At 41.0% G+C, this 23669-nt stretch overlaps 1 protein-coding gene across 1 annotated transcript in view; it reads right to left on the bottom strand.

Annotated features, from left to right (window-relative positions):
• LOC138852655 (uncharacterized) overlaps positions 1-23669 on the bottom strand; it is a 445859-nt gene that overhangs the window by 105943 nt on the left and 316247 nt on the right. The window contains exons 7-9 of the mRNA XM_070084742.1: positions 17963-18120; positions 10946-11090; positions 10451-10581 (exon numbers count right to left, since the gene is read on the bottom strand). Coding sequence (XP_069940843.1) covers positions 10451-10581; positions 10946-11090; positions 17963-18120 — 434 coding nt within the window. The remainder of the gene's footprint in view (positions 1-10450; positions 10582-10945; positions 11091-17962; positions 18121-23669) is intronic.

The following is a 23669-nucleotide window of genomic DNA, read 5'->3' as shown; positions in this document are numbered from 1 at the left end:
GGTTTATAAAGTCAAGGAGGAGGCAGTAAGGGAAAGATATTAACAATTATTGGAAGAAAGATGGGTTAGTGAGAGAATAGGCAATAAGGTTGAAGAGGTATGGGGTATATTTAAGAATGTAGTGTTAGAGTGTTCAGCAGAATTTTGTGGTTACAGGAAAGTGGGTGCGGGAGGGAAGAAGAGCAATTGGTTTCAATTATGAGGTAAAGAGAGTAGAAAGAAAAAGTTAGCATATGAGAGGTTCTTAAAAAGTAGAAGTAATACAAGTAGGGAGGAGTATATGGAGAGAGAAAGAGATGATAAGAGAGTGGTGAAGGAATGTAAAAGGAGAGCAAATTTATCGACAAATTTTGTTGAGAATAAGAAAAAGTTTTTGAGGGAAATTAATACGTTGAGAAAACCTAGGGAACGAATGGATTTGACAGTTAAAAGTAGAAGAGGAGAGTTAGAGGTCTTGGGAAGATGGAGGGAATACTTTGAGGTCCTGTTAAATGTTGATGTAGATAGGGAAGCTGTGATTTTGTGCACTGGGCAGGGAGGTATAACATCTTGTAGGAGTGAGGAAGAGCCAGTTGTGAGTGTGAGGGAGGTGTGTGAGGCAGTGGGTGGAATGAAAGGGGCTAAAGTAACTGGAATTGATGGGATAACGACAGAAATGTTAAAAACAGGAAGGGATATAATTTTGGAGTGGTTGGTGCTTGTATTTGATAAATATATGGAATAGGGTAAGGTACCTAGGGATTGACAGAGAGTGTGAATAATTCCTTTATATAAAGGTAAAAGGGACAAAAGAGAGCGTAAAAATTATAAGGAAATAAGCATGTTGAGAATACCTGGTAAAGTATATGGTAGTTATTTTTTAAAGAATTAAGAGTACGATGGAGAACAGGATCGCAGATGAAGAATGAGGATTTAGGAAGGTTAGAGTGTGTGTAGACCAAGTGTTTACAGTGAAACATATGGGTGAAAAGTATTTAGATAAGGGTAACAACGTTTTTGTTGCATTTGTGGATTTGGAAAATAAGTATGATAAGGTAGATAAGGGAGAATTGTGGCAGATGTTGCAAATGTATGGAATAGGAGGTAGGTTACGGATAGCAGTGAAGATTTTTTATGGGGATAGTGAGGCTCAGGTGAGAGTATGCTGGAGAGTGGGAGATTATTTCCCAGTAAAAGTAGGCCTTAGACAGGGATATGTGACGTACCCATGGTAAGAATATTGAATGCTCAGGTGATGGCAAGAGGTGTGGGATTAAAAAATAAAGAATCTAACACAAATTTGAAATTGTCACAGATGCTTTTTGCTGATGACACTCTGCTTTTGGGAGATTCTGATGAGAATTTGCAGAGGATGGTGGACGTGTTTGGTACGGTATGTGAAAGAAAGAAATTGAAAGTGAACATAGGAAAGAGTAAGGTGATGAGGATAACAATAAAAGTAGGTAAAGAATAATTGGAGGGAGTATGGAGGAATTGAATGTTTTCAGATTTCTCTCAGTGGACTTGTCAGCAGATGGGTCTATTAAAAATGAGGTGAATTATAGAACTGATGAAGGGAAAAAGGTGACTGGCGCACTGAGGAGTCTGTGAAGACGAAGAACGTTATCCATGGAAGCAAAGAGGGAAATTGATGAGAGTATAGTTATACCAAATCTTTAATATGGGTGTGAAGCATGGGTGGTGAATGTTGCCACAAGAAGAAGGCTGTAGGCAGTGGAGATGTCGTGTCTGAGGCCAATGTGCCGTGTGAATATAACGCTGAGAATCCGTAGTTTGGAAATTAGGAGGAGGTGTAGTGTTACTAAAAGTAACTAAATCTGTAGGGGAAGGAATGCAGGGTAGGGGTCGGCCTAGGAATGATTGGAGGGAGGGGGTAAAGGAGCTTTTGTGTGTTAGGGCTTGGACTTCCAGCAAGTGTGGGTGAGCGTATTAGATAGGAGTGAGTGGAGACAAATGGTTTTTATGACTTGACATGCTGTTCGAGTGTGAGCAAACTAACATTTATGAATCGACTCGAATCGAAGAAGACGACGAGAGCTGTCGTGAGATGGGAAGGAAGAAGGATAAGGAAGGATGGAAATAACTGGAAAAGGATGGGAAGGAGGGGAAGAGGAGGAATCAAGGCAAGTGGCCCAACCACTTTGGGACATGTGGTACCGAAGTACTGGAGGCGTAGATGGAGAGGCTTGAATGATGTTACTTGGCTCATTAGGAGAGGATGGCGAAGGCAGCGGCAGGAGCTGAGAGTGTCAGTAGGCAGCAAGCAGGATGAGTTGGTTATTCTCTTGATCCGCTTTTCGTGGCAATGAATTTTGTTCTAGAGAGTTGTATCACACGTATGGGAGAGCTGTAGAAGAGTTCGTTGGTTTGGAGTTGGTGGATTATCTGGTTGACGGTAGGGAATGGCTTTTCGTCGCTGGTGTACTTTGCAGTATTGTCTTGGAGATGTTGGATGAGTTCTAGGCGAGTCATTGATCTTGGGTATTGCGTCGTGGTGAAGAACGAGAGTCCTTTATGTTTAACGCTTAGTGATCCAGGTAGTGGACGTGAGGGAGGTGAAGGCGGTGGTGGAGTTGAGGAAGGTGGTGTTGATGGCGGAGGTAGGGTAGGATCTTGGTTGGTCGTGGTGAGACAAGCCAATCGACGAATAGGAGGCGTGGTGCTGTCTTGGATGTTGTCAGGTGAATGTTGATTGGATTATTATTAAAATCAAGGGGGAAGCGCTAAACCCGGAGGATTATACAGCGCCTGGGGGGGGATGTGGAAGGCATTCAGGTTTAATTCGGGGAACTGGAGCACAGATTCAATTCCCTAAATCAAGAGCCCCTCACCAACATCAAGGAACCTTCCTTGAGGGGAATGTTGATTGGAGGATTCAAAAGAGGAGGCGTCGTCGTTATCAATTATTAATTCCTTCAAGTCATCTGGCGCTTCAAAACTGACGATCTTCGGGATTATTTTCAAAATCTCAGCTGATGGTGGACTTGCAGGGAAGTTAAATGATGGCATGTTGTTAAGTGCAAGAAGTTCATTAATAGTCGTGTTGAAAGAGCCAGGTTTCGCAGCATTTTGCATGTGAGCAAACATCATGCAGTAATAAAATTTGTTAGAGATATCGTCTGGTGGTGGTGGTGCTGTGAGAGGTGGTGGAGACGATTATTATTATTATTATTAAAGATTAGCCGGTATTCTCCCGGCCCGGGCCTTTTCCAAGTGGTGGCCCGGCCTTGGCTCCCTGTCGAGGGAGTGTCTGAGACCTAAGTCTCCCATGGGAGGAGGCACAAGTACCTCCTCATCTTTGGGACCAACTGTCCCCAGGTCTAGCCACAAGCTAGGCCTCTCTGGTCTGCCATCCCCGCCCCAAGGGGGCAAATGGGAATGACAGCCTTATGAGCTAAAGGCTCGGGCTCAGGCACCTACCCTACCCTAGAAGGGTTAGGCATGGTGTCGATGGGTGGAGACGACTGTTGATAGCCTTGTAGAGTAGATGCTTGAAGTAATTTTGTAGTGTCTGCTTGTAACTTTGCAATTGCGGCATACGTTGGTGTGTTGTTAGTAGATTTTTTCTTTGCTGCATCTTGTGTTTTCTTCATAATATCCTTTCTTGTAGGCATTTTGCTGCCAGTGTATGGTGATCATTACTTTTGCAGTTTAAACACACTGGATGTGATGGAGCAGCAACGGTACAGGAACTGAAGGTGTGTCCCTCACTACCACATGTAGTGCAGAACTTCTTGTCTTTTGCTGGACATGCCTTGGTAGTGTGAAGATAAGAATAACAGTTCCAGCAATGTTGGATGTAGTGGTATCTCACTGCTTCTATGTAGGTGGGACTGATGTAATAGTAGTAAACAGCAAGACCTTCGTTCAGAGCAGTGGCAGCCATGTTCACGTCGGTAAAGGTGACCTTGAGCATAGACGATGCATTCGGGATTTTGGTAATGCTGTCAACAGTAGCCCAAGTATTTTGAGTTTCTATAGATGACTTGAGTTCAGCAATTGGTTGAGAGGTCAAAATCTTATCCAGAATTTTTCAGGAACACTGATTTCCTTGCCCTGAGGGCAGGAGAAGATGTAACAATAAATCCTTGAGCAGTAAGAGTAGTGGTGGCTTCTGTAGTAAGTAACTTCTCTGCTTCAGCATCATCGTGACACACAACAATGAATGCTTCTTTGAATGATAAAATAGCGTTAAATTTTTCATGCAATGCTCCGTGCACAACAGTTCCATCATCAACGGTACCACTTTTTGGCTTGATCTTTACACGATTTGCGTAGCTCATCGGTCAAGTCAAGGCGAAGACAACGCTGGTAAAGGTTCCGCTCCCCAACGGGGATCGTAGGGAGACTAAGTAAGGAGAGCTGCTATGACCTGCCGAGGCGAGAGTCAAAAGCAGAATCTGTGTATTTCTGTGTCGTGTGTATCTGTGTGACATTTATGAAGAGATTCAGGGAAACCTTCAAGGCAGACTTGAATCCTTTAGGTGGGAAGTACAGTGCCTGCGCTTAGAGGGAATGGTGTTGATGTTGCAGTTTTTTTAACTGTAGTGTAGGCGCGCCTCTGGCAAGATAGTGATGGAGTGAATGATGATGTAAGTGTTTCTTCTTTTTCGGGTCAATCTGCCTAGGTGTGTTAATGAAGATAAATAATATACATACGTCCTCGTTTGTATTAGTTCAAGGTAACAACCTGGGCTTTTTTCGAGTCCTGACCCTCAGAGGCTGCATTAGCAGAGAAATTTCAAGAAGTTGTCTGAGCCGTGCTTACCTATTTGTACTCGTCTCCTTGTTGATGCCGGGGTCGAGCCTCACTGCTTACTTTCCTCTAGCAGCCATTGGGTTCACTCTCTAGTGGATATGTGATGCTTATCGTACCTCTTCTTGAATATATTTATGGATCATTTTTCTACCACATCGTTAGCTAGATCTTGCGACTTTTTTGACTACTTTAGGAGTAAAGAAATATTTTATAGCAAACCTATAACTTATCTGTATTGTGAACATCCAGTTGAGCCCACATCTACATCAGACACTCGCCCTGTGCATCATGTTAATTCCTCCTAGTATTTTGTACATCATAATTATGTCACTCCTGGTCCTTCTGTCCTCTTTTGTCATCATGTTAGCTCGTCTAGTCTCTTCTCATAGCTCCTATTCATCAGCACAGGGACTAATCTCGTTGTAAAGTTTTGCACGTTTTCCAGCTTTTTATATATGCTTTATCAGATGCAGGTTTCATGCTGACAGAGCATGCTTAATGAGCGTCACATATGCCATATACTGGACGGTGGTCGCCAGTCTCGCATTTGCTGCGGCAGTTATTCATTTGATGTGTTCCTTGAGTGATATGCTCGGAACTATGCCCCATCGAGATTCTCCTCTTCAAGGGAGGTCTGCAGCCTTTGTCCCCCGAGCCTATATTTTATTTTCGGTCTTCTGAACCTTTCCTCAATTTTGATAACTTTGAATTTGATGCGGTTAAATTCTAATAGCCACCTTGTCCAGATCCATTTGTATTCTTTTCCGTTCTGCTTCTGCTTGTATTCTCATGATAAATTATACTTCATCTACGAAGAGGTATACCTCTGACTGAAGTTTTTTTTATTTAATGTCGTATGCATACACAGGAAATAGTACTTGTCCAAGCACTGACCCTTTTGGAACCCCGTTTCTCACACTCGCTCATCCCGACACTCCTCACAGACAATAACTTATTTTTTCCATCATATTAAATATTCCTTTATCCATTATAGTTATTTTCCTGTTATTCCTGCTTGCTCTACCTTTTTCCTAGTTTTTTTTCGAGTACTTACTGCATCGAACGCCATTTCAGAGAGAGAGAGAGTTTTTCGTAGAACTCGAACAGATTTGTAAGACAGAATTTACCATCTCTCAAGCCATTCTTACGGTTATTAGTGAATCTGCTTCTTTCTAGATGCTCCACTACTCTTTGCCTAATACTCTTCTCCGTAATCTTACATTGTGCATGTCAAGATATTCCCTGAAGCTGGTGTAGTCTAATTTATAGCCACGTTCGTCCCTTCATTCACTGTGTTTCTCTTCTCGTTCATTTCCACAGCTAATTAGCACGTCATTACTGGATGGCTGCTAGCACAGAGGGGCCTCTGAGGTTCAGTGTTCCCTACATCACAGTCACTTATGTTGAACACAAGGTTCAGCCACGCTGGTTCGTCGCCTAGTCTTTCTCTCTCTCTAGTTGTGTCCCTAGTATGCTGACTCGTGAAGTTTTCTACTACAACCTCTAGCAACCTAGTTCTTCACGTATCCAGTCCCTCGTTTGTCTGCAGACTTTCACAGAAGATTTTTTTGTGGTTCAAGTCTCCTATGATCTATATCATGAGTCTCCAAACTTTTCATTAGGAGCGCCACATCATATATTTTACACATTTTCGCTGGCCAAAGAAAAAACTCAGTCTTATAAACAAATATAAATGAATGAATAAGTATTATTTGGATGTTTTCTTGTAGTCAGCATGACATGATTCAGAACAAAATAAATATTACAATTACGAAGAAACAGCGCCATGCTTACACTGAGAAATTAAATATAATGAGTAAAAATTTCAGACATAAGCCAATACTCTGAGAATATAATCGATTACTGAACTGCAGATGAGAAAAGCTGACACAAGATTAATTTCCACAAGATTAATGGGAACGATGGAATTGTTTTATTAATTTCTAAATATTGCTGAACTGAGGTTTCAGACTTGAGGAGCCAGTTATTAGAATGAACTTCAAATGCTCATCAGATATATTTATGCGATATTTCGACTTAATACATTTCATTTTTGAAAATGGTTGTTCACAAAGGTACGTTATACCAAAAACCGATTAGAATTCACAAGCAAATAACTTTAAATTTGGAAACTGTTCAGGCTGTAAAGATTTATAAACTTGGATCAGATATCCATCTTATACTTTTCTTTCAACATGTCATCTGACTGGAGCTCAATAATTTTCATTTGAAACTAATTTTGGATTATTTCAACATTACGGTCAAATGGATTTTGGAACAGCTTTATTTCATCCGTTTTTTCATCAAGATCAGAAAATCGTTTCTGAAATTGTTTTTGCAAGTCATTAATGATTTCTGTTACAAATGAAGAAGGAAATGAACCAAGCTTAAAACTTTCACATGTCCAAATAACATCAATTGTTCCCTGAATGCCTTGATATGCATGAAAAGATCATAAATCAAATTTATATCGCCTTGCAACTTCAGATTTATTTGATTCACAAGACTTGTCACGTTTGCAAGAAATGCCAATTTCCAAAGCCAGTCATCAATTGATAAAAGTGTTTCGGGCCGATTCTTCTTTGTGGGAAATGAATCAGTTCTTTTCTGAGCTGAAAGAACGTGATAGAACCTTCCACAACTAAGCCTTCAGACTGCTGTATAATAAGGCAAATCAACAAACTCAGAATCGGTTTCTTTAAGAAAATCACGAAATTGGAGATGATTAAGCCTGTGAGATGGAATGAAATTCACTGTTGAAACAACAGGTTTCAGAGTGTAAGATATATCAACATATTTTCCGCACAATGCTTACTGATGATAACGTAAGGCAGAAATATCCTCATAAGCTTTTGTGATTTGTCTAACCAAACCTTTCTTCACCCCAGACATGTTCTTTCCTCCATCATTAATCACGCACTGCAGTTTATTACACTCCTGGTTACTTTCTAATGCAGTTTTTTGCAGTTCTTTGAAGATGTCTTGTACGGTTTCTGTGCTGTACATGTTATGCATCGATGCTGATTTTTGTGTGACATTAAATTCGTTCTCGACGCCACTGATGAATACTAGTTGTGATGAGTCACATCATTCGATTCGTCAAGTGCGAGAGAATAAAACTGAAAATTTCGTGCTTTGTCTGCAGTTTGATGAAATATATTGTTTCCTATATCTTCAGTTCTATGAGCAACAGTGTTTGGCACACGACTGAGGATTTTCGAACAGATTCGCTTTTTCTGAGCATAACTCTCTCACTGCTTCCATCATACACTCTTTGATCAGATCTCCATCGGTGAATAACTTTCCTGTGTTAGCTAACGCATAAGCTACTTTGTAACTGGCCCTGGTTAAAGCGTAATTTTCAGCTCTCTTCTGCCTAAGAAAACAAAAACTATGTTGGGAAAGCAACCTGCGTTGCATTGATTAAAATTTTTCCGAACGCCGCCGTGTTCCTGTGATTTGGGAATAACTTGGTTCATGTTTGGTGTCATAGTGCCGAAGTACATTGTATCCCATCAAAAGTACAACAGTTTCGTGCCATACGACACTTTATCACCTGCTTGTACAAAGAAGTACTTTACGCCCCGTTCTTCACTAAACAATCTACACTCACTCTGCACTGTTCTTTTCATTTTTCCTTCCATAACTCAAGGGTATATCTAAAAAATTAAAAAAATAGAAAAAATTTTTACATATAAATTGTTACAAACAACAAAATCCTTAACTTTAAGTAAATTAAGTAACTAAAACTGAGGGATTATTAGTTTTACTGTTTATTAATGTATCAAGTTAGTGCAAGCCGCATAAAATCTTGTGGCGGGCCTCATGTGACCCGCGGGCTGCAGTTTGGAGACCCATGATCTATAGTTTCGCATTGCTTATGCGATGTCTCCTGTCCAACATAGCCCTGTTGTTGCCACTTTATTAGTGTCTTGGTCTCCTGATATTTAATAGTGAATTGTATATTATGCTATCACTACCTTGGTTTCCCCAAGTTCTGAGAGTCCCTCTTACGTATTCATTCGATCTCTCCCCATATATTACATCTCAAAAATTCACTGCTGCCTGGTTAGCAACACTTCTCCCCATCGGATTCATTTGTTCTTTCTCTTTATTTGATATTCTTTTGGGAAGATTGAATGTTAGCAATTCTGTGAGCTTGGTCTCTGTTATGACTACAGTGTCTGGGGATGTCCCCTCTATTTCCTCTTTCCATTCATCGCTCGTATTCGTAATTTCATCTGCATTTCCATACTACACTTTATGTTATGGTGCTCTTATTGTTTAGGTGCGTGTATCAGGGTAGTAGGTGGGGGTATAGGAAGAGCTGGTAGTTTGGAGTAAAGATTAAGTGTTGTTTTTAGGGTGGATTTTGCACTGGAAGTGGGAGAGACCATAGGTGTTGGCGAAAGAGGAAGGGAAAAGTGTAGTATAGAGAGTAGGGGGGTTTTGGGGTTGGGATAAGGTTGGTTGCGAGAAGATTCTATACCGACAGGGGCTAGAACTGGGAGTGTAGGTGAAGCAGAAGGCTTGGTTTGAGTTGTTGTGTTGTTTAGAAGTGTCAGTGCTGTAATGTCAAGCAGATGTAATGTAAGTACCTTTTTAGACGATTCAGCATTTCTCATAGCTTTCCTTACCACCTCCCTCACTTATTCTCTCCTTTCCTCACTCCGTTCCTCAATGTCAGTATGCTCATACTTTGTTGAATATAAATGGTTCAGAAAACCGACAGGTTGATGAATAAGACACTTGTGCAACACTTAGGTACCTTTACTGTGTAAACGTTTCGCTAACCAGTGGCTTTCTCAGTCCAATACAGAGATGAATGGTGGAACATAGCGAGTTTGATGGATTGAACAAAAATGATGGACTGAACACATCTACTCCAGGCTGAGTGACTGATTACCTCAAACTCCTTTTCAGCTTCTGGTATTCATCATTGTACTGGACTGAGGAAGAGACAAAATTTTAACCCATGGCAAGCCAGTCCAAAATCTAGCAGGCCAGTGTTCTAACCACTACTACGCCAGCCAAAAGATTCATCCATCTATGTACATTTTTATGCTCTAGGAAAGTTAGATGGGCAGCGCTGTGACTACTAATGTACGATTATCCGGAGGAGTCTCACATTATTGTCACGGTGGAGTCTCACATTATTGTCACGGTGGAGTCCCTGCTAATTGTCCAAGGGTATAGATATGCACCTAGGTGGACAAATCATTCAGCTTGCATTGTTCAGTGGTAAGGTCACAAGACTGCTAATTATAAGACTGACTTGCCGTCGGTTCTAATGCTCTCTGTTCTTAGATGTTTACAATCATGCTACGATTTCCTAAGTCAATAATCCCATTACTTCCTGTGGTTGGTTACATGATGACATTTTCATCGCTCTACCAAATTTCCCACCACCAACCGCAAGATTTCTTTACTTAATGCATAAAACACATCCCATGCAAGGAAAAAAAACAGGGAAACAACTTTGGTTTATGACATAGCCGACAAGTGGTTAAAAAGGCACTTAGCCAAAAGAGACATTTTTATAACGTTTCAACTATTTGAGATTTTATCAATACAAAAGTTTTTTTTGTGGAACTGTACTTAATTTTTGTTCCTACAGTGTAACTGTCAGACATAATGAAGCAGTAGCACATAGCTGATAAGCAAAATGTGAATAAAAAGATGCATACTTACATTATGTGCCCACTGGACACCGGTGACGGCAGGGTTGGCCTTCACTACACACTTTAAGACTATGTCGTCGTCTTCCTCCACGTTGCCTAGCTCGAGGCTGGGGCCAAGTTGTAGCTCCAGCTGCGGTTTATCTGTAGGTACACCAAGAGCACCACCTTGATGTCTCGAATAAACATAATTCACAACACCCATTAGAAGGCCTTGAGCACACCACGTACACGACCCTGAACACATACAACACTGAAAACTTTTCTAAAATATAATATAATGCCTGACATTCTTTGCTTAGAGATATACGGTAAATTCTAGCGGTTGATCAACGAATGTAAGTGCACTCTGTACCGTACTCTGAAACATGATATTTAAAGACATGACATTAGATATTGAACACTGAACAAATTGAAGTGAGCATCAAACGCCAGAATACAGGACGTGAAACCTGCATAATATGTATAGGTATAGGAAAGAAGATAGATAGTACAGGTAGCTACTTACAGAACACAGAAAGTTTCATGGAGTTCTCCAGGAGAGTGTCAGGAAGACCGGGATTGAAGCCTCGACACGTCAGCATCGCCCCGTTGTCAGATGAGTCTGGTGTCAGTGACAATGTGGAGCGAGACACTTCCCCCTCCAGTTCCACCTACTGGGTTAAAGCACCGATTAGCATCCTTACTACATTTGTAGGGTTACCAGACAACCCGCACTTGGTCACCACACACCTCCAACTCCACCTGCTGGGGTCAACATGCACTTTAGTATCCTCGTAACACCTTTCGGGTCACCCTCCTTCCCAGCTAGTTTTTTACTTTCCATTTCCATCTGCTTGGTCTATTCACATTAGTGTCTTCCTCAGTTAGGCCTGAGTGGTTGAGGGGAGAGGACGTGTGTGTTGAGTGAAGTCCTAGGCCTTCTATATCAGAACTGCTTATCTCACCCGACTGATAACTCATCATGCAACAAATATCGCTGGAGCGCAGCTGAATTGCTGCTGGAACTCTTATGTGTGAACTGTGACTAGTGATATACCTAGTGAAACACAAATATGTTGATTTGAAGTGGCTGTAGGAGGCTACACCTTCACTCCACCTCGTCTCTCTCCCCTCCTTCCTCGATTTGGAACTCAGCCATTAGCCTCTATTTACTTATGGTCTAGAGGCGGTTTTTGCCAGACCACATAAATGCTCGAGTGCCCGTGTCAGTCCTCTGTGCCGCACTCCACTCATCTTACGAATATGTCTCCTGTGTGCCTACCTGCCTGCTACAAGCAAATATCCAAGTGGTTGACACGGGCTTAGCAAGCACATTCAAGCAGGCTTGAAAACAGCACTCCAAGCTAGCCAGGACAAGCTAAGGCAGCCTGCAGTTACAGCTGTCTTGTCCCCCGAGCATGTCTACGTATACATTCTACAGTGCTGCTGGCATACCAGTGTTTCCTGTAGTGGCTTAGTTAAGAACAATTTAACGAGCATTGCAGTACTGACATTTTAAGTGGGACATGCCAGAGGTTCACTTATAAACATAATAAGTTTGTGCTAGAAGTGTTAAGTGCTGCAGATTTGTTGTAACTATTTGCACGAGTGGATTTCACTGACTCAGGACATTGTGCTACCATTAGTACCTACGTAGGCTTAAAATGAGTGAGGAATGTCTGGCCTGCTGGGTGACCTTGAAAATGGCACTATAAGACTCGCATGCCACTTACACCCATACTGCGTGTGTCCAGTGAGGTGAATGTCCCTTCCTCGACTTTCCTATTCACCGGTATCCCTTAGCTCGTCGCCATTATCTACATATGGGATAAAGGCGAGTTTAACCGATCCAGGCTAAACAGCACTCCAAGCCAGCCAGTGAAGGTCAAGTTACACTGCAGTTACATCTCTTCTGAATCCCAGAATGCCTTTGTGAACGTTCTACAGTGTTCCGGCCGTACCTTCGGTGTTGTTAGAACTCTTGTGTGTGAGTTGTGACATACCTAGTGAAACACTGGAATTAGTTTTCCGTTTTGAAAGGCTAGTACCTGGTAACTCCTTTGGAGACGGCTTTTTAACTGTAACAAGCCAGAGGTTCATCTATAAACATATTAAGTTTGTGCTGATTTATTTGTCCACAGAGTGAAAATTTGTCTGTCATTCCTAGACACGTGTGCTAGCTGTGTTAAGTGCTGCGGGTTTGGAGTAATTAACGAGTAGTGCAATATTGGTAACTCTCGAAACGACTGTGGCCCCGTGAATGACCTTGAAAATCGCACTGCGACCCGCAGGCCACTACACCCATATTGCCTGTGTCTAGCGAGGTGAATATCCCTTCCTTGTCCCTTCTATTCGCCGGTATCCTTTAGCCCATCGCCAGTGTGAAACTCCTGTCAGCTATGAGTGTAGCTGATAGTGTTGACGTAGATGATGGTGAAGGCAGATTTGAAACATATTTTAGTAAACAGGCTCGGAAAAAAGAACGAGGCTTCCAGAGAAAGCTTGCTGAAAGCAATACAGTGGGCGCACACCCTCCCAAAGCTGTCAGGTTAGATTTCCCTAACAACACTGATCAAGAGACCAAGTGTAACTGGTTTTTCGAAGCTAGTACAGACAACCTAGAGAAAACGATCAAGTTTGTCCACGATGAGGATAACTACGTCTTTGTGCCTAATGAATCAGCATTTATAGACAAACTTCTCACTCGCGAATATGCCAACATCAAACTCCGAGCAGCCCCACCAAGGGCACATAAAGTGCTTATTGTCATCTACAACGTCAACAAGCACTTGAATCCTCAATATCTGGCGTCAGATGAACATCAAAATGGTATACAATACCGACAGGTTGTTAGGTAAGACACATATGCAACAGTTAGACAACTTTATTCCGAAACGTTTCGCCTACACAGTAGGCTTCTTCAGTCGAATACAGAAAGTAGGCAGGAACAGTAGAGATGTGAAGACGATGTAATCAGTCCATCACCCTTAAAGTCGTAGAATTTGAGGTTGTCAGTCCCTCGGCCTGGAGAAGTTCAGTTCCATAGTCAGGAACTATCTGAAGATCAAGCGACAGTGCGGAGACTTAAATACTGTCGGAAGGAGAGGTGCAGGGTAGTAGTAGTAGTAGTAATAGTAGTAGTGAGAGGCAACTGAGAGGTCATGTCCCTCTCAGATCCAACCCTTCTTACTTGAAAAGCTTGTTCAAGGTGTTTTCTGTACCAAGATGCCACGTGTTGCAGTGTCTGACAAGATGAACATCAAAATGGTATACAATACCGATCTGAGAGGGACATGACCTCTCAGTTGCCTCTCACTACTACTATTACTACTACTACTACTACCCTGCACCTCTCCTTCCGACAGTATTTAAGTCTCCGCACTGTCGCTTGATCTTCAGATAGTTCCTGACTATGGAACTGAACTTCTCCAGGCCGAGGGACTGACAACCTCAAATTCTACGACTTTAAGGGTGATGGACTGATTACATCGTCTTCACATCTCTACTGTTCCTGCCTACTTTCTGTATTCGACTGAAGAAGCCTACTGTGTAGGCGAAACGTTTCGGAATAAAGTTGTCTAACTGTTGCATATGTGTCTTACCTAACAACCTGTCGGTATTGTATACCATTTTGATGTTCATCTTGTCAGACACTGCAACACGTGGCATCTTGGTACAGAAAACACCTTGAACAAGCTTTTCAAGTAAGAAGGGTTGGATCTGAGAGGGACATGACCTCTCAGTTGCCTCTCACTACTACTATTACTACTACTACTACTACCCTGCACCTCTCCTTCCGACAGTATTTAAGTCTCCGCACTGTCGCTTGATCTTCAGATAGTTCCTGACTATGGAACTGAACTTCTCCAGGCCGAGGGACTGACAACCTCAAATTCTACGACTTTAAGGGTGATGGACTGATTACATCGTCTTCACATCTCTACTGTTCCTGCCTACTTTCTGTATTCGACTGAAGAAGCCTACTGTGTAGGCGAAACGTTTCGGAATAAAGTTGTCTAACTGTTGCATATGTGTCTTACCTAACATCTGGCGTCAGAGCAAGTTGCAAGCCCTCGTCGACTTTCCAACGGTCTGATATTAGCTGAGTGGACTGGCCAGGGGACTCTGCCACGCTATATTCACTCCCGCGCAGCCCTCAACAGACGCTATTACATTGCATTGTACAGACCTCCTCAACGTCGATGTTATAAGTGTCAACGCTGGGGCCACATTGCCAGGAAATGCCCATCTAAGTCACACTGGTGTGCAGTGTGTGCCAATGCTCATCCTTCTGAACGGTGTTATGATATGATCAAACAGCAACAGACTGTGGCTAAACAATGTATCAATTGTAAGACCTCAGGAGTCACAGCAGCTCATGCTGACTGCTGATCGCATCGCAGCCAACCGCACTTCACCCTGTACCCCTCATTATGACCCCCCAGGACTACCAGGTACCTCGAGTCTGAATACTGGCTCATGCCTGCCCTCAGACAATGGGGTTGAGCACCTCACCTGGGGAGCACGTCAACAGACCCCCATCACGTCGGCTGTTAATACCAGCCTAGCTGAGTCAGCTGACAGTCAGCCAAGGAGCTCAGCTGACCGGGACTTCACGTCTCCAGATGTTCCAAGTCTTGCTCCTGTGGTATACAACCTGATGTCGTGCATAAAAGTACTGGAAACACAACAATTTCTCCTGAAGCAACAACTTGAACAACACAAGGAAAGATGTGTAGAGTGTACCAATAACAAGATTGTCACAATTTGTGAAAGCAAGTATAAGGCTGCTGAACAAGGTGGTGGTGGTGTTCTTAATCACAGTAATGACGAATATAATACTTGTGTTGATAACTATAGTGAGCATCATAACGAAGGCTATGGTGTCAATGATGTTAGTAATAGTGATGACCGTAATATAAGTGGTGGTGAAGAGTGTGATGAGAGCGGTGGTGTCTATATTGTTAGTAATAGTGATGAGCGTAATATAAGTGGTGGTGAAGAGTGTGATGAGAGCGGTGGTGTCTATAATGTTAGTAATAGTGATGACCGTAATATAAGTGGTGGTGAAGAGTGTGATGAGGGCAATGGTGTCTATAATGTTAGTAATAGTGATGAGCGTAATATAAGTGGTGGTGAAGAGTGTGATGAGAGCGGTGGTGTCTATAATGTTAGTAATAGTGATGAGCGTAATATAAGTGGTGGTGAAGAGTGTGACGAGAGCGGTGGTGTCTATAATGTTAGTAATAGTGATGAGCGTAATATAAGTGGTGGTGAAGAGTGTGATGAGGTTAGTCACATAGACATTAATGTTGAATACAATACTGTTGATAAATGTAATGAACACAATGTTGGTAGTGGCGCTGGTGATGAGAGTTGTAGTGTTGCGTGTAATGTTTGTGGAGGAGGGAATGTGAGTGGTGGTGTCACCTATCATACATTCACACATAAACAGCGTCATGCTCTGGGTTTACAAAGACTCCCACGAGGCCTTACAACTGGAAGTGCACTTTTAAAACTCATGGACAAGGGTAGCGCTGTTGACATTGATAAGGTCTGCTATTTATATGAACAATTTTTTCATTATGCTGAGAAACTCAAGATGATCCCAGGACTACTATAATGGATCAAAACTCGCATAAACTTTCTATATTAAGCTGGAATATTGCATCACTTAGAAAAAGACTTCCTGACCTTCATCATAAAGTCGAACCCATGCTGTTTTGTCCCGCATGACGCTTTAGACCACTAGACTACACAATCCTTTAACAATGGCTCATCCAGCCAAGCTAGATGTTGTACCGTCCATCGAAGGACATACGGTGGTATGGACGCCTCTGAGCTAATTTCATTCTACTCCCTGTTTGTGTACTAACTCAACAAGCAGTATATTATATTATTGTACCCACGAAATGAGTGGCATTGATCAATAACAACATTGCACTAGCAAAGGAGACGAACCCATGCTGTTTTTGCCCGCCTCATGGTGTGCAAAAACGCATGATGCTTTAGATCACTAGATCACACGATCTTTAACAATGGTGCACCCAGCCAAGCTAGATGTTGCACCCGCCATCGAAGGACATACGGTGGTATGGACGCCTCTGAGCTAATTTCATTCTACTCCCTGTTTGTGTACTACCTCAACAAGCATATATTATATTATATTATTGTACCCAAGAAACGAGTGGTATTGTTAAGGATTGTGTGGTCAACCCTACGACCCTTCCCGTCTTACCCCCCCCCTCCCCCACATGGGGCAGTAAACTGCCTCTGAGTTTTTACCAGACATGGAATAGGAAATTAGAAGATGCAATAGCCAGCCCCAAGAATCTTCATTACTATATAAACTACTTGTTGAGGCTGGTATTCAAACAGGAGGAGGCTGAAATTAATCCTTGAGATACCACTTCCACGAGTGTCCTCAGATCACAAGAAAAACATCTAGCTCTGTTGGATGCGTGATCTTCGTAGGATCGCTGGCTCAATGGTAAGGTGACATGGCATATTGTGTTGTCTCTTATATATATATACATATATATATATATATATATATATATATATATATAAACACTGATATATATATATATATATATATATATATATATATATATATATATATATATATATATATATATATATATATATATATATATATATATATATATATATATATATATATAAAGGTACCACCTCTAGAACTGTTATAGGGACCCTCATCCTCCGAGAAAAGAATAAACTTGCTTCAGGGAAAACTCAAGGTTCTCCCTGAAGCTGTTTGAGAATTTTCTCCTACCACCCCCTATATTTTATTTATATATTTTATTTAAAGACAAAATACATTGACAAAACATTCACAAAAATACGATAGAAAGTAAAACAACATAGGTAACTCAGAGCTACATCTCGAATACTTCGTCCAGCTCCCCGGCGGTGGGCCGCGTGCCCAGAATGCTGCAGGCATTTCCTCTCTGAATCGCAACACTGAGTCTCTGAAAGAGGAAGGTGGTCGCCTTGTGGTCCTTGGTTTCTATGATGAGCTTTTCACCCAGCTCTGTTAGGAACTTTAGAGCACACTTGCCCCATGCTCCAAGGGTCTCCGGCCTATTGGGATGAAGTTATAGCAAGGGGTAAGGTCTTCATATTTGCGGATCTTCTGGGTCTCCCTGTGGCTGGCAGCTCCACCCCCTTCCACTACGGAATATGGCAAGTAGGTGTCTGCCAATGTGGCGGCACATGTGTAGTCCCAGGCAATCTGCTTTCCATCCTTCCAAGGTAGCATAGTGGCTCCATCAGGACGCTTTAGACTTCCGTCAGACCTCTGCACTATATATATATATATATATATATATATATATATATATAATTCACTGCAAATTAATCTTTTGAAGAATATTTTTACCTGTAAGTTTATGAACAATATTTTGAAATATAAAATTATCAAGTTTATAAATACCAGAGCTGAAATTTAAAGAATGTTGTGCATCATGCTTAATAAGTGATGATACCACAATCGTTGAGGCTCAGAATTACAGTGATTGACCTGATTGTAGTGGGTGAGAGCAACACCATTTTTGAACCACTGGAAGCTTGCTGGGGGTCGCGATCCTTTACTTTCACAAGTCAAAAGTCTTTCCACGCCCTCTCTTAGCGCGACGTTACCTCCTGACCCTGGCACCAGCTGCACCCATGTAGGAGGATCTGACAGAAAAGATAAACTGACGTCAAATCACAACTTAGCGAGAAAATGAAGAGAAGACCAGAATGCAGGTCGGGAAATGGAAGAGGAAGAAGGAAGTTGAGTAGCAATAATAGTAATACAAGTAGTAATAGTACTAGTAATAGTGATGATAACAGTAGAATTACCAGCAACAGTTGTAGTAGCAGGAATGGTATTTGTTTTAGTGAAGAAGCGTCTTCCGTACACTTAGTACATTCTTTACGGGAAAAGGGTCTTCCATACACTAAATACATGGTTTAGCGATGAAGGGTCTTCCATACACTAAATACATGGTTTAGCGATGAAGGGTCTTCCATACACTAAATACATGGTTTAGCGATGAAAGGTCTTCCATACACTAAATACATGGTTTAGCGATGAAAGGTCTTCCATACACTAAATACATGGTTTAGCGATGAAGGGTCTTCCATACACTAAATACATGGTTTAGCGATGAAAGGTCTTCCATACACTAAATACATGGTTTAGCGATGAAAGGTCTTCCATACACTAAATACATGGTTTAGCGATGAAGGGTCTTCCATACACTAAATATATGTAAGATCACATTCTGCATGTAAGATAACACTGAGTAAGTAAAATGACACCGTATAGAATGGAAATTTAGATTTAGCCTCCGAAGTGGCAAGGTTACTGTGCATCCCATATCCATCCTGTGGAGAGTAGCTCATGCATATAAGGATACACAGGTAGGCTTCATTAAGAATTATGCTCAAAAAGAGCTACAGTGAATACAGTACATATTGACATATATCGTCAATTTATACTTTAATTATTACAAGTAAATTTAGGGTATTTACTTAATATGTCTGGAATCGTATTTTGACTTACATGGTAATTATAATAATATAATTAATAAAGATTATAATAACGAAGGTTATTACAATTTTTATCTCTACATTCCTCAGTAAGAGGACGACGGGTTAAACAGGATAAAAGAGAAAATAAGTCGCTCCACATACTGTGTATTTATGAGTGAATATTAAAATGGTATAAAATACCGACAGATTGTTAGGTAAGATACATAAGAACATAAGAACGAAGGAACACTGCAGCAGGCCTACTGGTCCATGCGAGGCAGGTCCAAGTCTCCTACCGGCTTAAGCCAACGCAGCCAACCTAGTCAGGTGAGGTCACATTGACTTAAGGGAGAAACACGGCAACCGACCTGGTAGCACAAGCTATCAGGTCCAACTCACACCCACCCACATCCACTCATAAGAACATAAGAGCATAAGAACGATGGAACACTGCAGAAGGCCTACTGGCCCATGCGAGGCAGGTCCAAGTCTCCTACCGGCTTAAGCCAATGCACCCAACCTAGTCAGGTCAGGTCACATTGACTTAAGGGAGGAACACGGCAACCGACCTGGTAGCACAAGCTATCAGGTCCAACTCACACCCACCCACATCTACTCATGTATTTATCCAACTTATTTTTAAAGCTACACAACGTTCTGGCCTCTATAACGGTACTTGGGAGTTTGTTCCACTCATCCACTACTCTATTACCAAACCAGTACTTTCCTATATCCTTCCTGAATCTGAATTTTTCCAACTTAAAACCATTGCTGCGAGTCCTGTCTAGGCTAGATATTTTCAGCACACTATTTACATCCCCTTTATTTATTCCTGTCTTCCATTTATACACCTCAATCATATCCCCCCTAATTCTACGTCTTTCTAGAGAGTGCAGTTTCAGGGCCCTTAGTCTATCCTCATAGGGAAGGTTTCTGATACATGGGATCAACTTTGTCATCCTCCTTTATACATTTTCCAGAGAATTTATATCCATTCTGTAATACGGTGACCAAAACTGTGCAGCATAATCTAAATGAGGCCTAACCAAGGATGTATAGAGTTGAAGAACAACCTGAGGACTCCTATTATTTATGCTTCTTGATATGAAGCCAAGGATTCTATTAGCTTTATTGCGAACACTTATGCACTGTTGTCTTGGTTTCAGATTACTACTAACCAGAACTCCTAAATCTTTTTCGCAATCCGTAATATTAAGATCTACATTATTTAGTTTATATGTGGCATGGTTATTGTCCTGTCCAACATTTAGAACTTTGCATTTGTCTATATTAAACTGCATCTGCCACTTCTCCGACCACTGCATCAGTCTATTCAAATCTTCCTGGAGTGCTCTAATGTCCTCGTCAGAATGAATTCGACGGCCTATTTTGGTGTCATCGGCAAACTTGCTGATGTCGCTCTTTATGCCCTCATCTATGTCGTTTATGTAGATTGTGAACAGCAGGGGGCCCAACACTGACCCCTGTGGAACACCGCTGGTGACGCTTCCCCACTCTGATTTCTCCCCATTTATGCAGACTCTCTGCTGCCTATTTGTCAACCATGCCTCTATCCAGGAAAAGATTTCTCCTCCTATTACATGTGCCTTAATTTTCCTCAATAGTCTCTGATGTGGGACCCTGTCAAAAGCCTTACTGAAGTCCATATACACAATATCATATTCATTACCATGATCTACCTCCTCAAATACCTTAGTGAAAAAAGTTAATAAATTCGTAAGGCAGAAACGCCCCTTTGTAAAACCATGCTGAGATTCGTTGATTAATTTATGCTTTTCAAGGTGGCTACGAACTGCCTCGGCAATTATTGATTCCATTAATTTTTCCATTATGGAGGTTAGGCTTATTGGTCTATAGTTCGACGCTAAGGACCTGTCACCTGCTTTGAAAATAGGTATCACATTTGCCATTTTCCACTTATCTGGCACCATGCCAGTTTGTAGTGATATGTTGAAAAGATTAGCCAAAGGTTTGCTAAGCTCCTCTTTACATTCCTTTAGAACCCTTGCATACAGTTCATCAGGGCCTGGGGATTTGTTAGGTTTTAATTTATCTATTTGCCTAAGGACCATGTCACTTGTGACCCTAATCGTGCACAGTTTATTATCGTCCTGTTCTACATAATTTATCATTACTGGAATATCGCTGGTATCCTCCTGTGTAAAAACTGAGAGGAAGTATGTGTTAAAAATTCTACACATTTCCTTATCACTGTCAGTGAGCTGACCCGAGGAACTTTTGAGTGGGCCTATCTTGTCCCTGATCTTACTTCTGTATACCTGAAAGAATCCTTTTGGGTTAGTCTTCGATTCTCTTGCAACTTTAACCTCATAATCTCTTTTTGCTTTTCTAATTCCCTTTTATTTCTCTCTTTAACTGAATATATCGATTTCTTAATTGCCCCTCTCCTCTTTTGATTTGCCTATATATGCCTCTCTTTTGACCAATCAGATATTTTAATCTATTGTTCATCCATTTAGGATCATTTTTGTTTGATCTGCTTTCCCTATTTGGAACATAATTTGACTGAGCAGCTAGAACTATGCCCTGGAAAGCGTCATATCGGCAACCATCACCACCTACCTGATCCTTAGTCAGGTCATTCCAGTTCAGCTCACCTAAGTAATTTTTCAGTCCTATGAAATCAGCCAAGCGAAAGTCAGGGATAGAGACTTGATTGCCATTATTAGGGGAATTCCATGATATATTAAAACTGAGTGATTTGTGATCACTTTCCGAAAGCTCATCATTAACCTGAAGATTATTAATTAGTGTTTCCCTACTGGCAAGAACCAAGTCAAGGAGGTTATTTCCCCTAGTTGGCTCTGTCACAAACTGTTTTAAAAAACAATCCTGGATAGTAAAGAAAGTCACCTGACTCTAAATTTCCTGTCAAATTGCTCCAGTCAATCTGTCTATAGTTGAAATCTCCCATTAGCACATTTTCGTATCTAGATGCCTTACGAATTTCGTCCCATAGAAGTTTACTGCACTCCCTATCAAGATTTGGGGCCCTGTAAATAACACCCAAAATTAGCTTTTCTCGGCCCATATGCAACAGTTAGGTATCTTTATTTCGAAACGTTTCGCCTACACAGTAGGCTTCTTTACTCGATTGAACAAGCCTACTTTGTAGGTGAAACGTTTCGAAATAAAGATACCTAACTGTTGCATATGTATCTTACCTAAAAACTATGTATTTACTTTGATTATCTGTGTATATTCAAATTTGCCTAAAGTATTGTACTTGTAGCAAAGCCTAAGCCTGTTTACTACACAAGCAATTAGTCTGTTTATATTACAAGTTTCTAGGTAAATATGCTTATCAATATATATGTTATCTGCAATCATGTTATCATGTTATCATCTTAGACTCTGGGTGAATTCTTATGGCATTCACATTAAGTATTTACTTTTCTCCTAATACAAGTTCTAGTGCTGGATACAAAAATGCTTAAGTTATATTCTACTTTTCCTTTGAGTTATTTTGGTTAATTTATCTACATTATCAAGTAGGAGCAATTCTGTGTAAGATGGAGTCCATGAGAATTGCACTTTAAATACTTTCTTTCTGGTGCATCTCCAATTGGCAAATTATTATTATTATTATTATTATTATTATTATTATTATTATTATTATTATTATTATTATTATTATTATTATTACAATTGCAATCAAAACTAAGCACTAAACCCACATATAGCTCTGCAGGACCGGATGTGCTAAAGATCAAATATGCGAAGACCAAAGACCAACGAGTGTTAGGAGTATGCATGAGGCAGAGTCAGTAAGGGTAGTGGGTGACGTTAAAGGGAAAATATAATCAAAGTTGTGTAATAAAACATATACTGGGAAAAAGTCAAAGAGGGAGTCTGTCGGCGAGTAGGTCTTATAAATTAAGTGTATTTGAAAGTTGAAAAGGTCAGAGGTTAATTATGCATGACAGCTAATAGACAGGACAATCCATTAAGAGAAGGTGAACTTACAAAGAAACATGACAATTCTCACAAAGCTGTGTTAAGAGCTTCTCTGTGAGATTACCATTAGTAAGACGTGAGTGTCCAATAGGTAGGCGGGAAAGTTTAGTCTCTCAAACATGACAGCGATTATAAGAACAAATACCTAAACATGGCCAGTCCCAGACTTTCACTTGGCCTATTTTATAGGACTTAGAAATTTCCTGGGTGAGCTAAATTGGGATGACCTGAATATGGCTTCATAGCAAGAAGTATAAATAATGAATCCTCAGGTTGTTCTTCAACTCTAAATATTCTGGGTTAGGCCTCATTTAGATTATGCTGCACGGTTCTGGTCACCATATTACAGAATTTATATAAATGCACTGGAAAACGCACAGAGGAGGATGACAAAGTTGATTCCATGTATCAGAAATCTTTCCTATGAGGATAGACTGAGGGCCCTGAATCTGCACTCTCCATAAAGGCGTAGAATTAGGGGTATATGATTGAGGTGTATAAATGGAAAACAGGATTAAATAAAGGGAATGTAAATAGTGTGCTGAAAATTTCCAGCCAAGACACGACTCGCTGCAGTGGTTTCAAGTTGAATAAAGTCAGATTCAGGAAGGATATAGAAAAGCACTTGTTTGGTAATAGAGTTGTGGATGAGTGGAATAAACTCCCGAGTACCGTCATAGAAGCGAAAACGATATGTAGTTTTAAAAATA

Source organism: Cherax quadricarinatus, chromosome 13, assembly GCF_038502225.1.
Source record: "Cherax quadricarinatus isolate ZL_2023a chromosome 13, ASM3850222v1, whole genome shotgun sequence".
Lineage (NCBI taxonomy): Eukaryota > Metazoa > Arthropoda > Malacostraca > Decapoda > Parastacidae > Cherax > Cherax quadricarinatus.
This window is presented reverse-complemented; position numbering and strand designations above follow the sequence as displayed.